This window comes from Sinocyclocheilus rhinocerous, unplaced genomic scaffold, assembly GCF_001515625.1.
Source record: "Sinocyclocheilus rhinocerous isolate Xijiao unplaced genomic scaffold, SAMN03320098_v1.1 scaffold17, whole genome shotgun sequence".
Classification (NCBI taxonomy): domain Eukaryota; kingdom Metazoa; phylum Chordata; class Actinopteri; order Cypriniformes; family Cyprinidae; genus Sinocyclocheilus; species Sinocyclocheilus rhinocerous.
Genome location: NW_015634017.1, coordinates 93,639 through 110,244, shown reverse-complemented (window position 1 = coordinate 110,244; position 16,606 = coordinate 93,639). Strand labels below are relative to the sequence as shown.

At 35.0% G+C, this 16,606-nt stretch overlaps 2 protein-coding genes across 2 annotated transcripts in view; one reads left to right on the top strand and one right to left on the bottom strand.

The window, feature by feature from the left end:
- LOC107745076 (uncharacterized) overlaps positions 1 to 7,432 on the bottom strand; it is a 13,549-nt gene extending 6,117 nt beyond the window's left edge. The window contains exons 1-2 of the mRNA XM_016558905.1: positions 7,236 to 7,432; positions 38 to 198 (exon numbers count right to left, since the gene is read on the bottom strand). Of these exons, the coding sequence (XP_016414391.1) occupies positions 38 to 198; positions 7,236 to 7,251 (177 nt within the window). The 5' untranslated portion in view covers positions 7,252 to 7,432. The remainder of the gene's footprint in view (positions 1 to 37; positions 199 to 7,235) is intronic.
- A 2,297-nt stretch (positions 7,433 to 9,729) lies between these two features.
- LOC107745089 (FACT complex subunit SSRP1-like) overlaps positions 9,730 to 16,606 on the top strand; it is a 19,375-nt gene continuing 12,498 nt past the window's right edge. Inside the window, exons 1-3 of the mRNA XM_016558920.1 lie at positions 9,730 to 9,886; positions 10,262 to 10,321; positions 15,776 to 15,969. Coding sequence (XP_016414406.1) covers positions 10,264 to 10,321; positions 15,776 to 15,969 — 252 coding nt within the window. The 5' untranslated portion in view covers positions 9,730 to 9,886; positions 10,262 to 10,263. The remainder of the gene's footprint in view (positions 9,887 to 10,261; positions 10,322 to 15,775; positions 15,970 to 16,606) is intronic.

Below are 16,606 nucleotides of genomic sequence, written 5' to 3'. Positions count from 1 at the left end.
CACTCTCTCTCACACACACACACACACAGTGACTTACGTAAGTGTCTCTGATCTCCTTCAGCTGGTGGTCCAGGTATTTGGTCAGCTCGTATGTCCTCTCGATGGAGCTCCTCTCATGGGACAGGACGAGCGTTCGGTCCAGCACCTGAGCGAACCCAACCGCAGCCAATAACAACAGCAGCACCGCCACCTGATCGACTGAAAACACGGGTTTCACTGCATGCACAACTGACAATTTCATGTGCATTTCTCTTTTTTAGAGCATTTCTGTTAATGCATTTCATGAAATGCATTAATAACTGTGTTATTTCTTAAAAATCCTCAAATGAGGACTGTGATATTGTTTGAGGAATAACAGCAAGCGGAGAAAATCTGTCTGTAATCAGCTCTGGGTAAATGTTTGGTTTCTAAGCCTTCACACAAATTATGGTGTGTCATTTTAGTGAATTTTTGTAATATGGTGGTTTTAGCTGTAATTCAAACGAAAATAGTTAGTTTTATGTTATGCTTTGATTTGTAGAGGTTACAATTTCATGCGGCTTTATCTGGCACTGCTTCTGCTACCGTCTCTGGCAGAGTTTGTTTATAGAGATAGAGAAGTTCTGCACAGGGTTATTAAAGGGATTTATGTTCATATTGAAACGGGTCAAAAAAAGTTGAAATAATTTTTATGTACAGTGTATTATACTCTTAAGTTTTAATTTATCTCTACTGCTTAAATGTGCCTTACTTCAATATTTTAATGCATTTTTTAATTGTGAGCAATTCATGCATGCATTTCATTAAAAAAAAAAAAAAAGACTACATTTGTTTAATCAAAATGTCATACTCAATATTCTGATAAGTCCCCGATTTTTTTTTCTTTTTGATAATCTGATTCACTCAGATGTGTCACAATAAGGAAGAAAAGATCTGACGCTTCTTATGTTTCATCATGACTTTGAGAATTAATGAGATCATTTTATGATAGCAATAAATACAGTGACCCCAATTGTATTTGATCACACAAGCAATACTGAAATACCACATAAATAACTAACAATTTTTTACTTTTACTTAATAAGTACTTTCTGTGTGTGTGTGTGTGTGTGTATTTTTGTGTCTCTGAATCTTTGCTGCATTGTTTCTGGGAACATTTCAGACATTTCTAATGACCCAAAAAGCACTCTATATAAAACCAGACTATAAAACACACAAATTAATGAAAAGGGGGCAAAAACATGCAGTTCGTTGCCCCTGGCTTTTCATCCAGTTGTGCAAAGGATTTGTTTTACAAATCATAAAGTGTTATTCGGTGGTTGGAGAAAGACGCAGACATTTATGAGAGTTCTTTATAGTGCTGCATCAATTGTTGCTCACGCTAGCTTGCCCATGTTGGCATGGATGTTTTGACGTGGCCTCAACACCTCTGTGTTTGGCTTTGACTCTAATTGCATTAGTGGTTTGGGGAAGCGAATCCTCTGGGGTTGATGTTTGGGTCAAAGGCTCTTTGGTTGGAGGTGAAGGACTAGAATGCTTCAGCAGGATGCTACTCAGTTTGCTTGGTAAAATCATAAATCTTGATTACCGGTGAGTGCTATGGCTGTTATCCTCCTAATTCAATAGCCATCATTTTCAGAGACCATTTTACTGGGATTTTCTTGCATGGAGATGATTGTGTGTGTGTGTGTGTGTTTTCTTCTTTTTTTTTTTTGAGCTCAGGGGTGTGAGTGTGTGTGGTCCTCTACTCTGGGACGTGTTTTTGTTTTGGAGTGTGTGTGTGTTTGTAGGTTTCTGTTTTGGATTATGTGTATATACATGCCTGTACACAGACCAGTGCATTTGTTACATTGGGTATTGAGCGTGTGTGTGTGTGTGTGTGTGAATGTGCCCATTCAGAGACCCTTTCACACCAGAAATCACACTGGGAAAATGGGAGCAAATGAGAACAAACCTCCGAACTCGCGAAAGGTTCACGCAGTGCTCCTATTATGAGTGTGTGTGAGCCTCTGGGAGTCACCCGGCACAAACAAATCTCACATCGTGTCTCTGTTCCCTTTCTTTTTTGTGTCATGCATTCAGAGGAACAAGGCAGAGATGTGTAATTACTTGTTTGAGGCATTGTGTTTTCAACAGGTGTGAAATATGTGCGCCTCCTCCCCTCTGCTTTTTCTTTTCATCTCTGTTCGTCTCCTCTTCTTGAACCTCACGTCCATTTTTCCTCAATCCTTTCTTCTCCCAGGTTTTTTTCTCGCTGTCACACATTGTTTCTCTCTCCTTCCCCTCATATCCCCCCTGTCAAGTTTTCCAGGTTGTTTTTGATCTTCTCACACACGCCTAAGTTTCCTCCCCTTCTTTAAAGTGGTTTATCTCTTTTTTGCCCCCGGCCAAAATAACAACAGCTTATTAACCTTGATTAGCCCTGCCAGTTTTTCTTTTCAGAGCCGTTCCTCTCTTTTCTCTCTCTAATACACTCATTCTTCTTCTCATCTAAAACTCTACCTGAAACACACACACACACACAACGATCCTGACACACCTTTTCCCCAACCCAAGGTCACGGTAATCGCCCAAGAGTCTGTGTTAGATCAGTAGCAGGGTGTGGAAGAGTTTAGCAGTGCATCTCCAAAATCCTGATCCAGCGCAGCATTAGAAACAACAGATATACTGAAATCTTCCATTAAAGTCTTATAAACATTGACTGACATCTTATTCTTATTAGAACTGTCTTTTGTTCCAATGCATAACTGGATAAGAGCACCCCGAGGAACATTTTATTGCCCCAAGGTTTCAGAGCTCAGAAGACTCTGTATTGTTTCATTAAAGCTTTAAGATCGTCTCAAATGTTTCTGCTAGTATATTTCCACAGAGAAATGGTAATAGACAACTGCTAACGTGCAATATATAAATAAAGGTTCTTTATTGGCATCAATGGTTCCATAAAGAATCTTTAACATCTCTCCATTTGAACAAAACGTTCCTTACAGTGGAAAAAGTTTCTTCAAATGCTCTTATAAATGCTTCTTTTTAAGAACAGTTTACTGAAAGGTTCTTAAAGGAGGTCAAAACTGCTCTTCTATGGTATTCACTGCAAAAAAAAAAAAACTTTTAAACCTTTATTTTTTTAAGAGTTTGAGAGCTTTAAAATAATGTTGATTTATGCCGCTTGCAAAACTTTGATGAGACATTTTTTTAGTTCATATTGAGATCTCTGGATTTTGATCGCAGGCTCTGGTATCTTGGTTTCAAGAGACTTTGAGATCTCTTGCGATAAAATCAAAGATGAATCGATTACACTTAAATATTGAGGTTCTTTTTTGCCATCGATGGTTCCATGAAGAACCTTTAATATCCATAAAACCTTGTCAGTGGACAAAAGTGAAGAAAGATTCTTTAAATCTTCACACTAATAATAGCTCTTTTAAGAACTGATCACTGTAAGGTTCTTGAAGGAACCAAAAATGGTTCTTCAGTGGCATCACCCAGTTTTTAAACCTTCATTTTTAAGAATATTTAGGCTCTTTTTCTCTGAAAACAATTGGAGAGGCAGACACAACCGAGATATTGAAGATTTTAATTTTTCTTTCTTATGAAAGTAGGCACCACGCACATACCAATAACATCATTATGACATCCATTGTAGACTTTTTCCAAAGAGTTTTCAAAATAAAATTTCCAAAATCCAAAGTCATTGGATGAACGTCGCAGCACGCATCTCCACAACAATCAGCACGATTTGATGTTATTTTTACAACATTTTCTTAAGCTTACTATCTATGGGTTTGAGCACAGATACAAGTGGTGTTTCTTAGCAAACACACACAGTTAAACTCTGTTGACTCGGGAACTGCAGTTTTTCTCATGGCATAGTAGATCTTATCGAGAATCACATGAAGAATGTTCTTCTCTCTCGTTGCTTATTTGGATGTGAGCACAACAGCTCAAAAACAGAGCACTGGCATATTTACATAACCCCTGAAACAAATCCCCCGCGACTTTATTGAATAACAGCGGCTTTCATTAGGACGGATCTGTGTGTGTGTGTGTGTCTCCTGCAGCTGGCAGCAATGATATGATCTCAAATCGGTATATCAGTCAGTTGCGCTGTCTTTCTCTCCGTCTCACACACATGCACACGTATAGCCTCTCGCCTTCCATCTTCTGACTGATTTGTTGCCTCTGTGTTAACACTAAACAGACGATGCTCCGAGGCTCCAGTCAACAATACCAAGAATTCAGCATTATGGTGCAATATCATAAAACATGTTCCCTCCTATCACATCATATAAAGTTATATTGCCCATATGATGGGCTGGTCAGTTCGGTGCACAAAGAGGCTAGTCATTCATATTCATGAGCGAGTGTGTGTGTGTGTGTGTGTGTTTGTGGAGGGGGTCAGGGTCATGTTGTGTGTCTGTGTACAGTTAAAGTAGAGATTTATGTGCAGTCTGCACTCAATCAAACGTGCATTCCTTCACTGACTAGACACACACACACATGCATGGCACTAGATGGATGTTAGAATATAAATGCATCTTTACACACATGATGGACATCCGGCGATTGTTTCTAGATGTCTCATTCACACACTCCGTGATCTCTACAAGGCGACACACACTCCTCAATCTCCCTGTGGATATTTAGTTTGAATTTTAAATGGATGGAAGTTGGCCTGAAATGTTGTCTGCTTTGCCAAGGACCTTCAGAACAAAGAAGGAATGGACAATAAAACCTGTGCTAGGAGAAAAATCCTCACTTTCCCTGAACTTTCTGTCTAAAAATGAAGGCTCCTTATTGGCTCTGATGGTTCGAAGAACCTTTAACATCTATGGAATCTTTCCATTGCACTAATGGTTCTTTACAAAAAAGCTTTCAAAATGCCATAAGAACCATTTAGGTTCCCTAAAGAACCTTTCAACAAACAGTTCCTAAAAGAATGTTTTTTTTCTTAGTATGGAGAACATTTTAATAATCTAAAGAAGCTTAGAGTTAGAGTTTTTAGTGGGAAATGTTCTTTAGTTTATTAAAAAGTTATTCTTTTTAGGAAAATTCACTGAAAGGTTCTTTATTTTATTGATGGTTCCACGAAGAACCAAATTATGGAATCTTTGTGCAAAAAACCTGGAAAAAGTAGAAAAAGGTTCCTTATTATTAAATAAAAAAAGACAGAAAATCTTTCTTTTAAGAACTGTTCAATGAAAGGTTCTTTAGGGAACCAAAAATGTTCTTCTATAAAATGAAGATTCTTTATTGACATTGATGGATGACCGTTTAACAATTTTCTTGATATTACACGCTTAAAAAAAATATAAAAATAAATAAATAAATAAATTACATTTTTACCCAGCGGCTGGTTTTGTCCATATTTGAAACAACCAGGCATTTTTTAGAGTACACAAAGATTATTTGTAATATAAAAAATGTTCTTTAGACTTTTAACATTTTCTTTTCACTACGAAAAATGGCTCTTTTAGGAACAGTTTACTGAAAGGTTCTTCGGGGAACCAAACATGGTTCTTCTACAAAATGAAGATTCTTTATTGACATTGATGGTTCCATGAAGAACCTTTATCAATCTTTCTATTTCACAAAAGATTGTTCATAGTAGAAAATGTTCACTGAAAGGTTCTTTATTTTATCAACGGTTCCTTGAAGAACCTTTAACAAATTCTGGAATCTTTCTATTGGCCCAAACGTTTTAGATTATTAAAATGTTCTTCACACTAATAAAAAAAAGGACTGTTCACTGAAAGGTTCTTTGGGGAACCAAAATGGTTCATCACTGCAAAAAAAAAAAAAGAAAAAAAAAAAAGAGAGTTCCCATACAATTATCTTTTATCTTTTTTCTCATGCTTTTTTCAAATTTCAACTTTTTCTGTTCAGTTCCGATGCACTATATCTCTACCTCTTTTATTACCTTTCTTTTTTCACTCTTGTTTTTTTAAGTGATCTCTTCCCTCCCCCTCACCATTCCCCCATCTCTCTGACTCAAGTTTCTCATTTAACATTGTCCAACTCTTGAAAATAAATACAACAGAATGAAGAGCAGCTATCTGCACGTCCAGTCTGGAAGATCAAATATGGAACTCAAACAGTTTGAGATGGAAAGCAAGAAAGCAAGAAAGAAGTGGGAGAGCGAAAGCTGTGTGTGTGTGTTTAGACCCTGGCTAACTTGAATCATGTACATTCTCATATCAGTGTCGGTTAACAAGACAGGGGTGAGTTTGCCCTATGAACCAAAGAATAACTCGTCTTATATGCATATGTCTGCCTGTGCTTGCATGTGAGGAGCAGATTTATGAAAATCTGCCCACAAATATAGTGAAAACATTTGAAAAAGTCTTCTGTTTGAAAGGTTCATAAATTATATTTTGCTCTCTGAAATTAACAAGTGTGTGAGAGTTTAGAAAATAATATCACCTCTGAATAAAAACTATCGTGTCATTCAGATTTTTCACCAATATGTGAGTATGTTTCCTGCTTTAACACTGATATTTTAGGAAATGCTTTGTGTTTTGGACAGTACTTTGTTATAAATTGATATTTTAGTGTGAAAATCTCTGACTATAAATATTGGTTTAAAATAATATAATTTTAAACTATTTTTAAGAACAACCTAAAATGTGTATTTCTGTTATCCAGCTTTACATTCTTCTTCGTCATGTAGGCCTAACATGTTCATTGAAATCGATAAAAAGTGGATAAACTCAGTTTGCTTATTTCATTCAAAAGTACTAATTTTAATCGGAAATAGCCTACTTATATATACTTAAATAAGTTATTATCAGTCTCGCGCCCGCGTATGTAGACTATATGCAAATAAAAATAATTAAGGAGACTTTTAGGGCAACAATTCAATCGATTATTTGTCATGAAATGTTGAAGCTATCTGAACTAAACATGTGCCGTTAACTTACTTTAACGAAATTGACTTACTTTGTTAGGCCTCTCAAAGCAGTTTTTCATAGAAGCAGTCTTTGACAGATTTGAGAGTTTTTGAAACAGTTTAGAAGAGTCAAATATTCATATGATTGAATCACTTTGCAAACAAATTTACGCGCACATGCACACAAACAATAAAAAAAAAAACTTTAAAAATAAAAACTATAGAGGATTTAAAGCTCTGAGAAAAACTCGGAACAAATATATTAATTATATTTTATAATTATCTGATCTGAATTAGCTAATAATAATAGGCCTAATAATAATAAATGAATATAATTAACTGTAATAAACCAAAGTCGCTCATTCCTTACCTTTCCAGCGATGCATTTTAATTTAGTTTCCGTTCAGATCCGTTTATTCTTTCGGAGGTTCTGAAGAGTTCTGGATGAAATCAAACGAAGCCCGTTATTTTCGTGCGCTGTCCGGTGCTTCAGTAAACTCTCCCAACACTTCTTCCAAACCTGGATTAGCCTGAGATTGCCTGCTGCGCTGCACGCGACAGTAATACACACAGAGAGGAAAACAATTGTAGAATGAATAAAAAAAAGTTCAGTAAACTCTCCCAACACTTCTTCCAAACCTGGATTAGCCTGCGCTTGCCTGCTGCGCTGCACGCGACAGTAATACACACAGAGAGGAAAACAATTGTAGAATGAATAAAAAAAAGAAAAAGTGTGTGATATCCAGGTAAGTGTCTCTGAGACTCGCTGAGTGACTGAAGTGGTTTTATACACATGCACCCCTCTCTTTCTCCTCTTTCTCCTCCTCCTCTCTTCTCTCTTCTCCTCTTCAGTGATTCACTGTTGATTCATCTCCTCTGAAGTGAAGGACCCTGCCACGAGACTCCGAAACCACAAAGCTGGGAGGAATTACACTTCTGACAGAGATTTCATAATTCCTCCCATTATTTTCTCACCAACTGCATGCTTTTTTTTCTCGGATTCGGTGACTCAATTATAATTTGTCGTTGAGTAATTCATTCAGAACGGACAGTGTTTAGACTGGTGTGTGTGTGTGTGTGTGTTTGACCCGGTCTTTTGCTCGTTTATGCGTCACTCCTCCGGTATTGCCTTTATTGACAGTGAGATTATTGAGATTGTGTGTTTAACACACATGCGTGGGTTTATTTCAGAGGCGTGCTGAGAGGATAAGCGCTTGATTTCACCGCGTGACATTAAAAGAAGAGGAAGGATTAACACTGGGATTATTGCATAACTCTTCTGAGCCTGTGATGTTTGATTGATCTGCTGTCAGATGCTGTTTGATTGGATGAATGGCGTCCTCTGCTGTTTAACACCGGGATCATCGACATGACTGCATAAAACCATGTCTAATAATGACTAAAATACACGGGGAAAAACGCGTAGAAAGATTATTTTACCTTTAACTGTATATGTTTATAGCTATTGTTTTTTTAAAAGCAGAAGCGAAAATCCAAAGTCAGGTTTATTGTATTTTTTCCCCATTGCGAGACAAACAAAACAAAAAACAAAACACAGCATTTAGAAATTAATAACATATGAATAATACTATTTTTTATATATATTTTAACATAGTAATGCAATTAACAATAATATGTTAACATGATAACATTTTAATCTTTTAAGCATGTTTTTAATATATAAGTTCATATATTTATTTCGTTAGGCTATATTGTATATAATCATTATATATGCATAATATTGTTATCTTCATATGGTTCTATCTCTCTCTCGCTCGCTAAAAATATGCAGGAGGGACAATAAATACGGACTTTATTTTCATATTAATTTTTTATTATTTGATATTTAATTACATATTCTATCTATATTATATTTAATATTAATAATAGCATTTTAATATTTTAAGATATTTAGTTAATATGTTTGTATTTCATTAGCCTATATTTACGGTCATAATATGGTTATACATGCATAATATAACAGGTTCTCTTTATAGCCATATATATATATATATATATATATATATAAAACAAACTTAAAATAAACATTGTAATTGAATGCTTTTTCGGTTAAAGGAATATAGATTTGATATTTTTCCACTGCGAGACAATTAAAAACAAAGTAAGGAAAAAGACACATACACGAGAGACAATAAATACAAACTTTATTTTAATATTCAAATATTCATTCAAATATTTTGAATTTAATGTATTACTATTTTATATTAATAATAGGCTACTATATGAATAATGATATATAATAATAACATTAATAATATTTTTATATAATAACACAATTAATAATAACATGTCAATGATAACATTTTCATATTTTGTTTTTAATATATTAGTTAATATAGTTATATTTACGATTATAATATAATTATAATACATGCATAATGTGGTTCTCTTCATACATTGGCTATACATTTAGGAGGGACAATAAATACAGACTTTATTTTCATGTTATTTTTTATTATTTGATATTTAATTACATATTTTTATATTTAATATTAATAATACCTTTTTAATATTTTAAGCATGCTTTAAGATATTTTAGTTAAAATGATTTTATTTCGTTATATTTACGGTCATAATATGGTTATAACAGCTTCTCTTTATAACCATAAATATGAAATAAACATTGTAGTATAATGCTTTTTAATTTGAAGGAATATAGATCGCTGCAGTAGTAATTAAACGAATCAAAACGTTCTGTCAATTCTACAGTCAAAAATTATTTTGAAATACATTTTGAAATTCGTTTAGTTTGTTTTTTTGTGTATCTGAATAATAATAATAATAATAATACAAATATTGAAACGCGAAAAAAAAAAAAAGAGTCAGGGAAACGTGCGCGCGTGACCCTTCAACACTTCTTCCGGTTCCGGAGGCTTGACGCGGGAAACCGGCGAGTAGAAGAAGAGCTCGATCATCGAAGTTATCTCTGTGTTTACATCAAATATCCTCACCTCCGGGAAACACGACTATTGTTATTTATAAAGTCGCTGTTCACCCAAAGTAAGTGTCAAAATAAGTTTGTATTGTTTACTGATGAAGTTAAAGGAGTCGCGTTCGCTGCACGTGCGGCGGTGTTTCAAACCCTGCTAAACTCGTCTAACGTACGTTACTTAGCATTTCTAGCGCTGCTAGCGCCTCAGATTCACAAAAATACTGTCTATAACCCAGCCCTTACAGCCCGTGATGCACAGAATGCTGTTTTGTGGGTAGATCACATGAAGACGGGAAAGGAGTGTGATTAGTGATAGTGCAGCTCATGTAGAAGTGAATGAAAGTCTTCAGAGCGAGAACAACTCTGCTGTGAGTGATTAGCTCGTCTGCTGAGGAATGCGATGCTAATGTTATGCCTCTGTGTTGATGTGTGTTTGTTTACAGAGATGGGAGACACTCTGGAGTTTAATAACATTCACACTGAGGTGAAGGGATCTTGGGTAGGTGATGCTAAACTTTCACTCAAGTATGGAGCTCATTTTTACTATTATTATTATTATTATTATTATTTATTAAACGCATAAACTGGCAAACATTAAAATGACCCCTAGGTGTCGCAGTTTGACATTTCTCCTCGACTGGCCAGACCAAAAATAAAGCTTAATATATCATTAATTCATGCGTTTATAAGGCCTCTAAATTATCAACATGATCAAAACTGACCCACTACATGCCTTCTGTCATCTGATTGATATTTTTAACATGTAAAAGGTAGTGTAATTCTGTATTTTTTATTTTTTGTTTATTGGTTTTTATGATGTGGACATAATAACTTTTATAATATAGTAATATAGTAGTATTTCCAGACGAACAATTACTGGACTGAAGCAGCTTAGGCTTACTTGATTATTCAGACTAAATATATATATAAAAAAAAGTCATTTTCAAATGAACCATCAGGCATTTGAGGAATGTTTATTTGCATTAATAAATTAATATTTAATATATATATATATATATATATATAAAAAAACTGGCCCCTTTTAGACTTGCAGTCACTCTATTAATTTACTAACTGCTTGTTTTCTTTAAAAAAAACAACAACAACACTAGCTTGCTCTATTCTTTTCTATTCTGTTTTCTTTTTATTTATCATATAATACAAATAAAAAAAACCTTGCTAGGTGTACTGCGTTAAGCTAACTGAGACTTGTTATAGCACTTGCATATCATTGCTCTTTTGCTGATTTTGATTGCTTCTATTGTCCTCATTTTTGTAAGTCGCTTTGGATAAAACATCTGCTAAATGACTAACTGTAAATATTTGCATTAACTGTGGGATTCAGTGAGAGCTCCAGTAGGCAACATTTGAAGTGGATCAAAACCTTTCATCAAAGTTGTCCTAAAACCTAAAACCAAAATGCGTTCTTGTCTTAGGACAACTTTAATGAACATTTTTTATCCACTTCAAATGTTGACTATAGTGTAGATAAATATAATTAGGGCTGGGTGATGAAAATATGATATATATTAGTGCTGTCAAACGATTAACCGCGATTAATCGCATGCAAAATATATATATTTTTTTTTGCGTAATATATGTGTGTGTTCTGTGTATATTTATTATGTATATATAAATACACGCACACATACAGTATATATTTTGAAAATATTTACATGTATTTACATGTCTATATTAATATATATATATATCTAATTTATTTTATAAATAAATATATTTATATATAAACAATGTTTCTGAAATATATACATGCATGTGTGTGTATTTATATATACGTAATAAATATACACAGCACACATACATATATTATGTAAACAAAAACTTCTTTTGTATGCGATTAATCACGATTAATCATTTGACATCACTAAAATATATATATATATATATATACTTTTTTTTTTCGTATCATATGATATTGATATTTAATGTGTTATTCATGTAGCATTAATGGGGAAGGAAATGCTTTTCACATGTTTGTCAGACCTTGAGAATAAATATATACATAACTTTGTTCACATTTAAGCTCCACAGAGTTTTCCATTTAATTTTTTCCTGGATTCTGTGTTTTATGATGCAATATAAATTTATCATTAAAAATACCTTTGTTGTATGATATTCTTCAAAAATAATACTATTTGAGAATTTTATTTTGTCATACAATAGAAATATATTTGTCATAATTTCAAGTTAAAGCGGACTATCGTGAAGGTCTTTCAGTTGTAGTTTCAGTGTATTTGACATCGTTTTTCTCAAATTAATCACAGTAAAGCTGCTGAAGTGACTCTCAGAGCAGTTCATGTCTCATATATTGAGATGCAGACGCTGAAAACACAGCGAGGATTATGTGACTTAGTTTGCATCAGACGAAATCACGCCATTCATTCATACAGCACAATCTCGCATCTTGGCGACATGCACTGACTGCTGTTTAACATTTATTTCTGTTGTATAATCCATATCGAGTAAAAATGTCTAGAGCTCATGGTTATTGACAATTTTATTGCAATCTCGATATGATACCGTTTATCGCCCAGTCCTAAATAGGGTTGGGAATCGAAAATTCAATTCCAGAATCGGATACTTGGCTACATTTGCAATCAGAAGCCAAAAAAGCTAAGTATAATATCTGTGATAGTTAAACATGTTGCAAGAGAGGTGTCACCACCAACATGACAAAGCACTTTAATTTAATAGATCGTTAAAGATCACGAACACGAATCAAACACCAATGTGATTCTGTTCCTAAATTACAATGATTTGTCTGTTTCATTCCTCAACCTTTGACGTGTGCGATCAATGTTGTGATCACTTGGTTCGTCCGTGCAGCGTACGATCACACCAGTGTGATTTGAACATTTAAATCTGCGTTCGCGCTGCCATTGACCTAAAGAGAGCAGCTGTCTGTCATGAATGAAACAGCTTCACAGAATTTTCAACTACACTGTATCATTATTTCTGTGTTACAAACATTCAAATCACAGAAGTACTGGGATAAAAGTTTATAGTTCAGATATAAACTCTGATGTGTACGGTAGCGATTAAAATGGAGTAAATCACCTTTTGAAAGTAATTTGACACTTTAAATGAAGATTTGTCGATTACATTGTTACGCCAGTAGGTGGCGAAAAGGGGCTGTTTTAATATTTATCTGTCTTTGAATCATACAAGAGATTCCTTCAAGAACGCTGATTCATCCAGTAATAAAACAAGTACATCTTGAGTGAGTCATTGAATCATTTATTCATAAATTACATGTGGTTTTGTTTAGTTGTCTAATTTTTTTTCTTCAGAATCGTGAGAGAACCACAAAAAAAAACAAAAAAAAAAACACTAAATTTATCCAAAATCATGCAGCTCTATTTTGCATACAAACAGCTCTTAAAGAGTCCATTTTTTATGTAGCCTGTTGATTTTTGTTCATTGTATTCAGCAGCAATTAAAAGGTTTGCAAAAAGAGACACACGATTTGTTATCATTTTTTTAATCACATTGGAATCTAAAATAATCGGAATCGGAATTGATAAAATTCAAACGATACCCAACCCTAGTCCTAAATGTAATGCTTCCTTTCTGCTTCTGCTTAAATGTTTGTTTTTTTTCCCTCTGTGTCAAAGGAAGTGCAGTGTGTGTGTGTGTGTGTAATTCAAGATGTTTCAGGAATGTGTTTCTCCAGGGGTTAATCACTGGCCTCCAATAATGGATTTGCTCTGCATGTGTGTGTGTCTGTATGAAGTCATTGTGTTTGGTGTTTATTATTAAGCAGTGCACTGTAACTCCGGAAGAATCTGTAACATGTATTGTAGACAGAGTTGACATGAGCATGCAGTATGTTTGTTTGCTGTGCATTGTTTAAATGCTGACTTTAACAGCGTCGTCATTGTTCCGTCTTTACTTTAGGGAAAGAAAGCCATGTTTTGAGGATCAGGGTGAGCTGTGTGTGAGAGTTGCGGGTTTGTGTGATGTTAATGTGATCGTGAGGGATTCGCTAAGCAGTGCCAAGCTCGTTAGCGCGCAGATGGACGCGCACACACCTGGTGGAGTGACATGTGGAAGCGATTGTGCAGCGCTGGATAAATAAACAGGCTGATTGAGCGTGCTCCGCATCAGCCTCCGGCCGGATTACACACACCTCTGCCATCCCAGAAGGCCGAGCACCGCCGCCAACTTGCTTTATTAATGAACCCACGACTGGATGAGAGAGAGAGTCTGGGGAAGTGAGGCATTAATTCTGTTTATCTCTTCTTTCTCTCGCTCTTTCCTCCCCGCCGCAGGATTTTGAGAAAATCTCAGTTTTTATACTGTACAAACTGTATTTTCTATTGCCCTACACCAACCCTACACCTCTAAACCTACCCCTCACAGGAAACTGCTGGCAATTTTTGAATTTCATAAAACTTTTTTTTGTATGTTTTTTAAGCCTTTTGTTTTACGGGGACACAGGAAGTGTCCTCATAAACCATGTTTACGTTGTAGTACCCATGTCATTATACACATTTGTGTCCTCATAAACCATATATACCTGTACACTCTCTCTCACTCACTCACTCACACACTGGCAATGCACGAGATTAAAGTCCTGTCCAATAAAAATCCACTAATTATTATGTTATGGCTGATAGCTGATAAATGACCGATATGGAAATTCTGTGCTGCTTTGTTAAAATAAAAAAATAAGTAAATACTAAAATCAGTCATTTTAAATGCAACAAGGCAGTTTTATAATGTACACTATGATAAAGTATATATTAAATTAGAAATTTGTTAAAGGTTACATGTAAAAATGTATATACAATGCGGACAGATATTAATACTATTGACTGATAAAGATAAATAAACAAAAATACAACCAATATATAACTCCATTAAATTAAAAGAAATTTGTGAAAAAGTGAAAGTGAGTGTAAAAAATTTGTTACAAAAGATTTCCATTTCAAATAAATGCTGTTCTTTTTAACTTTCTATTCATCTGTGAATCCTGAAAAATAAAATGTATCACTGTTTCCACAAAAATATTGTGCAGCACAACTGTTTTCAACATTGATAATAATCAGAAATGTTTCTTGAGCAGAAATCAGCATATTAGAATGATTTCTGAAGATCATGTGACACTGAAGACTGGAGTAATGTTGCTGAAAATTCAGCGCTGCATCACAGAAATAAATTAATTTTTAACACAATCACATAGAAAACAAAAATAAATGTTAATAATATTTCACAATTTTGATTGTATTTTTGATCAAATGCATATACAGCCTTAGTGAGCAGATGGAAACGTCTTTCAAAAACATGAAATCTTCACAACCTCAGACTTTTGAATGGGAGTGTAAATTAGGGCTGTCAAAATGACTGAAAAACTGAATTCGAATTTTCTACTTAAATATTATCAAAATTTGAATTATATTAGAATTTAAAAGGCATAATTTCATTTAGGGGGAAAAAAGCTTTTGGCTTCTCTCTTGAAGCCACAAGAGGGCGCATCGAGCAAAATATTATAAACGTTTCTTCAAAGAGTAATAAAATAACACGACCATCTTTGAAAAAAGTGCATAATGTTTAAAATAATGTTTAAGTTGCTTAAACAATTAGAAGAAAAAAAACAGCACCATGCAACAACATCTCCACACTGATGCTCTCGTTTTCCGCAATATATTGAATGAACAACGTAGCAGTGCCACATCTAGTGGGTTCAACTGGATAGGCTAACAAAAGCATTCAAATGCAATGACACTACATCTTCGTCGCATTTCGTGCGCCACTGATAAGGCTGCCTGACGGCTGACGCAGACCTACAAAAATTTTTTTTCATTCGACGAATATTCAAAATTAAAAAATTTTTTTGACAGCCCTAGTGTAAATTGTCATATACTGAGGCTAAAATAATAAAAGAAATTGATTTTGCCCTCTATGACATGCTCACTGTTTCTGTCTGCGCTCAGGGTCTCTGCTGTCGTTTGATGTGAGCGACAGTCCCGTCTTCGAGATCCCGCTGTCCGGCGTATCCCAGTGTGCAACGGGGAAGAACGAGGTGACGGTGGAGTTTCATCAGAATGACGACGCGGAGGTGTCTCTCATGGAGGTCCGCTTCTATGTCCCGCCCAACACCGGAGACGACGGCTCGGACCCTGTGGAGGTGTGTGTGTGTTTGTGTGTGTGTGAAGGGTTGAACGACTTCTGATTTTTTTAAAGTTTACTTTTATGTGATGAAAGTCGAGTCAATGTCGACTAGTCGCTGAGGACGTCATTAATGAACAAATATGCCTGAACCTGGAGCTGAGACTCAAACACCTTGTGCACAACTATGGCATATGACACAGCGCTGCCCACATGGCTATTGCTCCTATAGCAACTTTTTTATCCGTTCTTTTGTCTTTGGTTTGTTATATTTCTCACAGATTTCTACTCGTTCTAAATCAGATACAGATAAAGTAGCTCAGTAAAGATTACATTCATGTGAATGCATTAGTGAGAGCGATTGCGTGTGTGAATTAATTCTACCTGGCAGCATCTCTCTGCTAGTACCGAAGCTGTGGGATTTAGAAATATATGCTTGAACTTTTCAGTTTCTAAGCTATTTTATTGAGAAATCACAGAACATTTCCGCGCTGAATGATTCTGTGTGCTTGCGATGTGTGTGTGATGTATGAGCTACTGTCTGTCTGTAGCCTATGTGTGTGCGTTACAGTGCAGCAGCGCATTAGATTAGAACGGCGATTAACTTACCTGTACAATAAGCTGTTTAAAACGTGCATTCTCCCGTTCAATTTCGA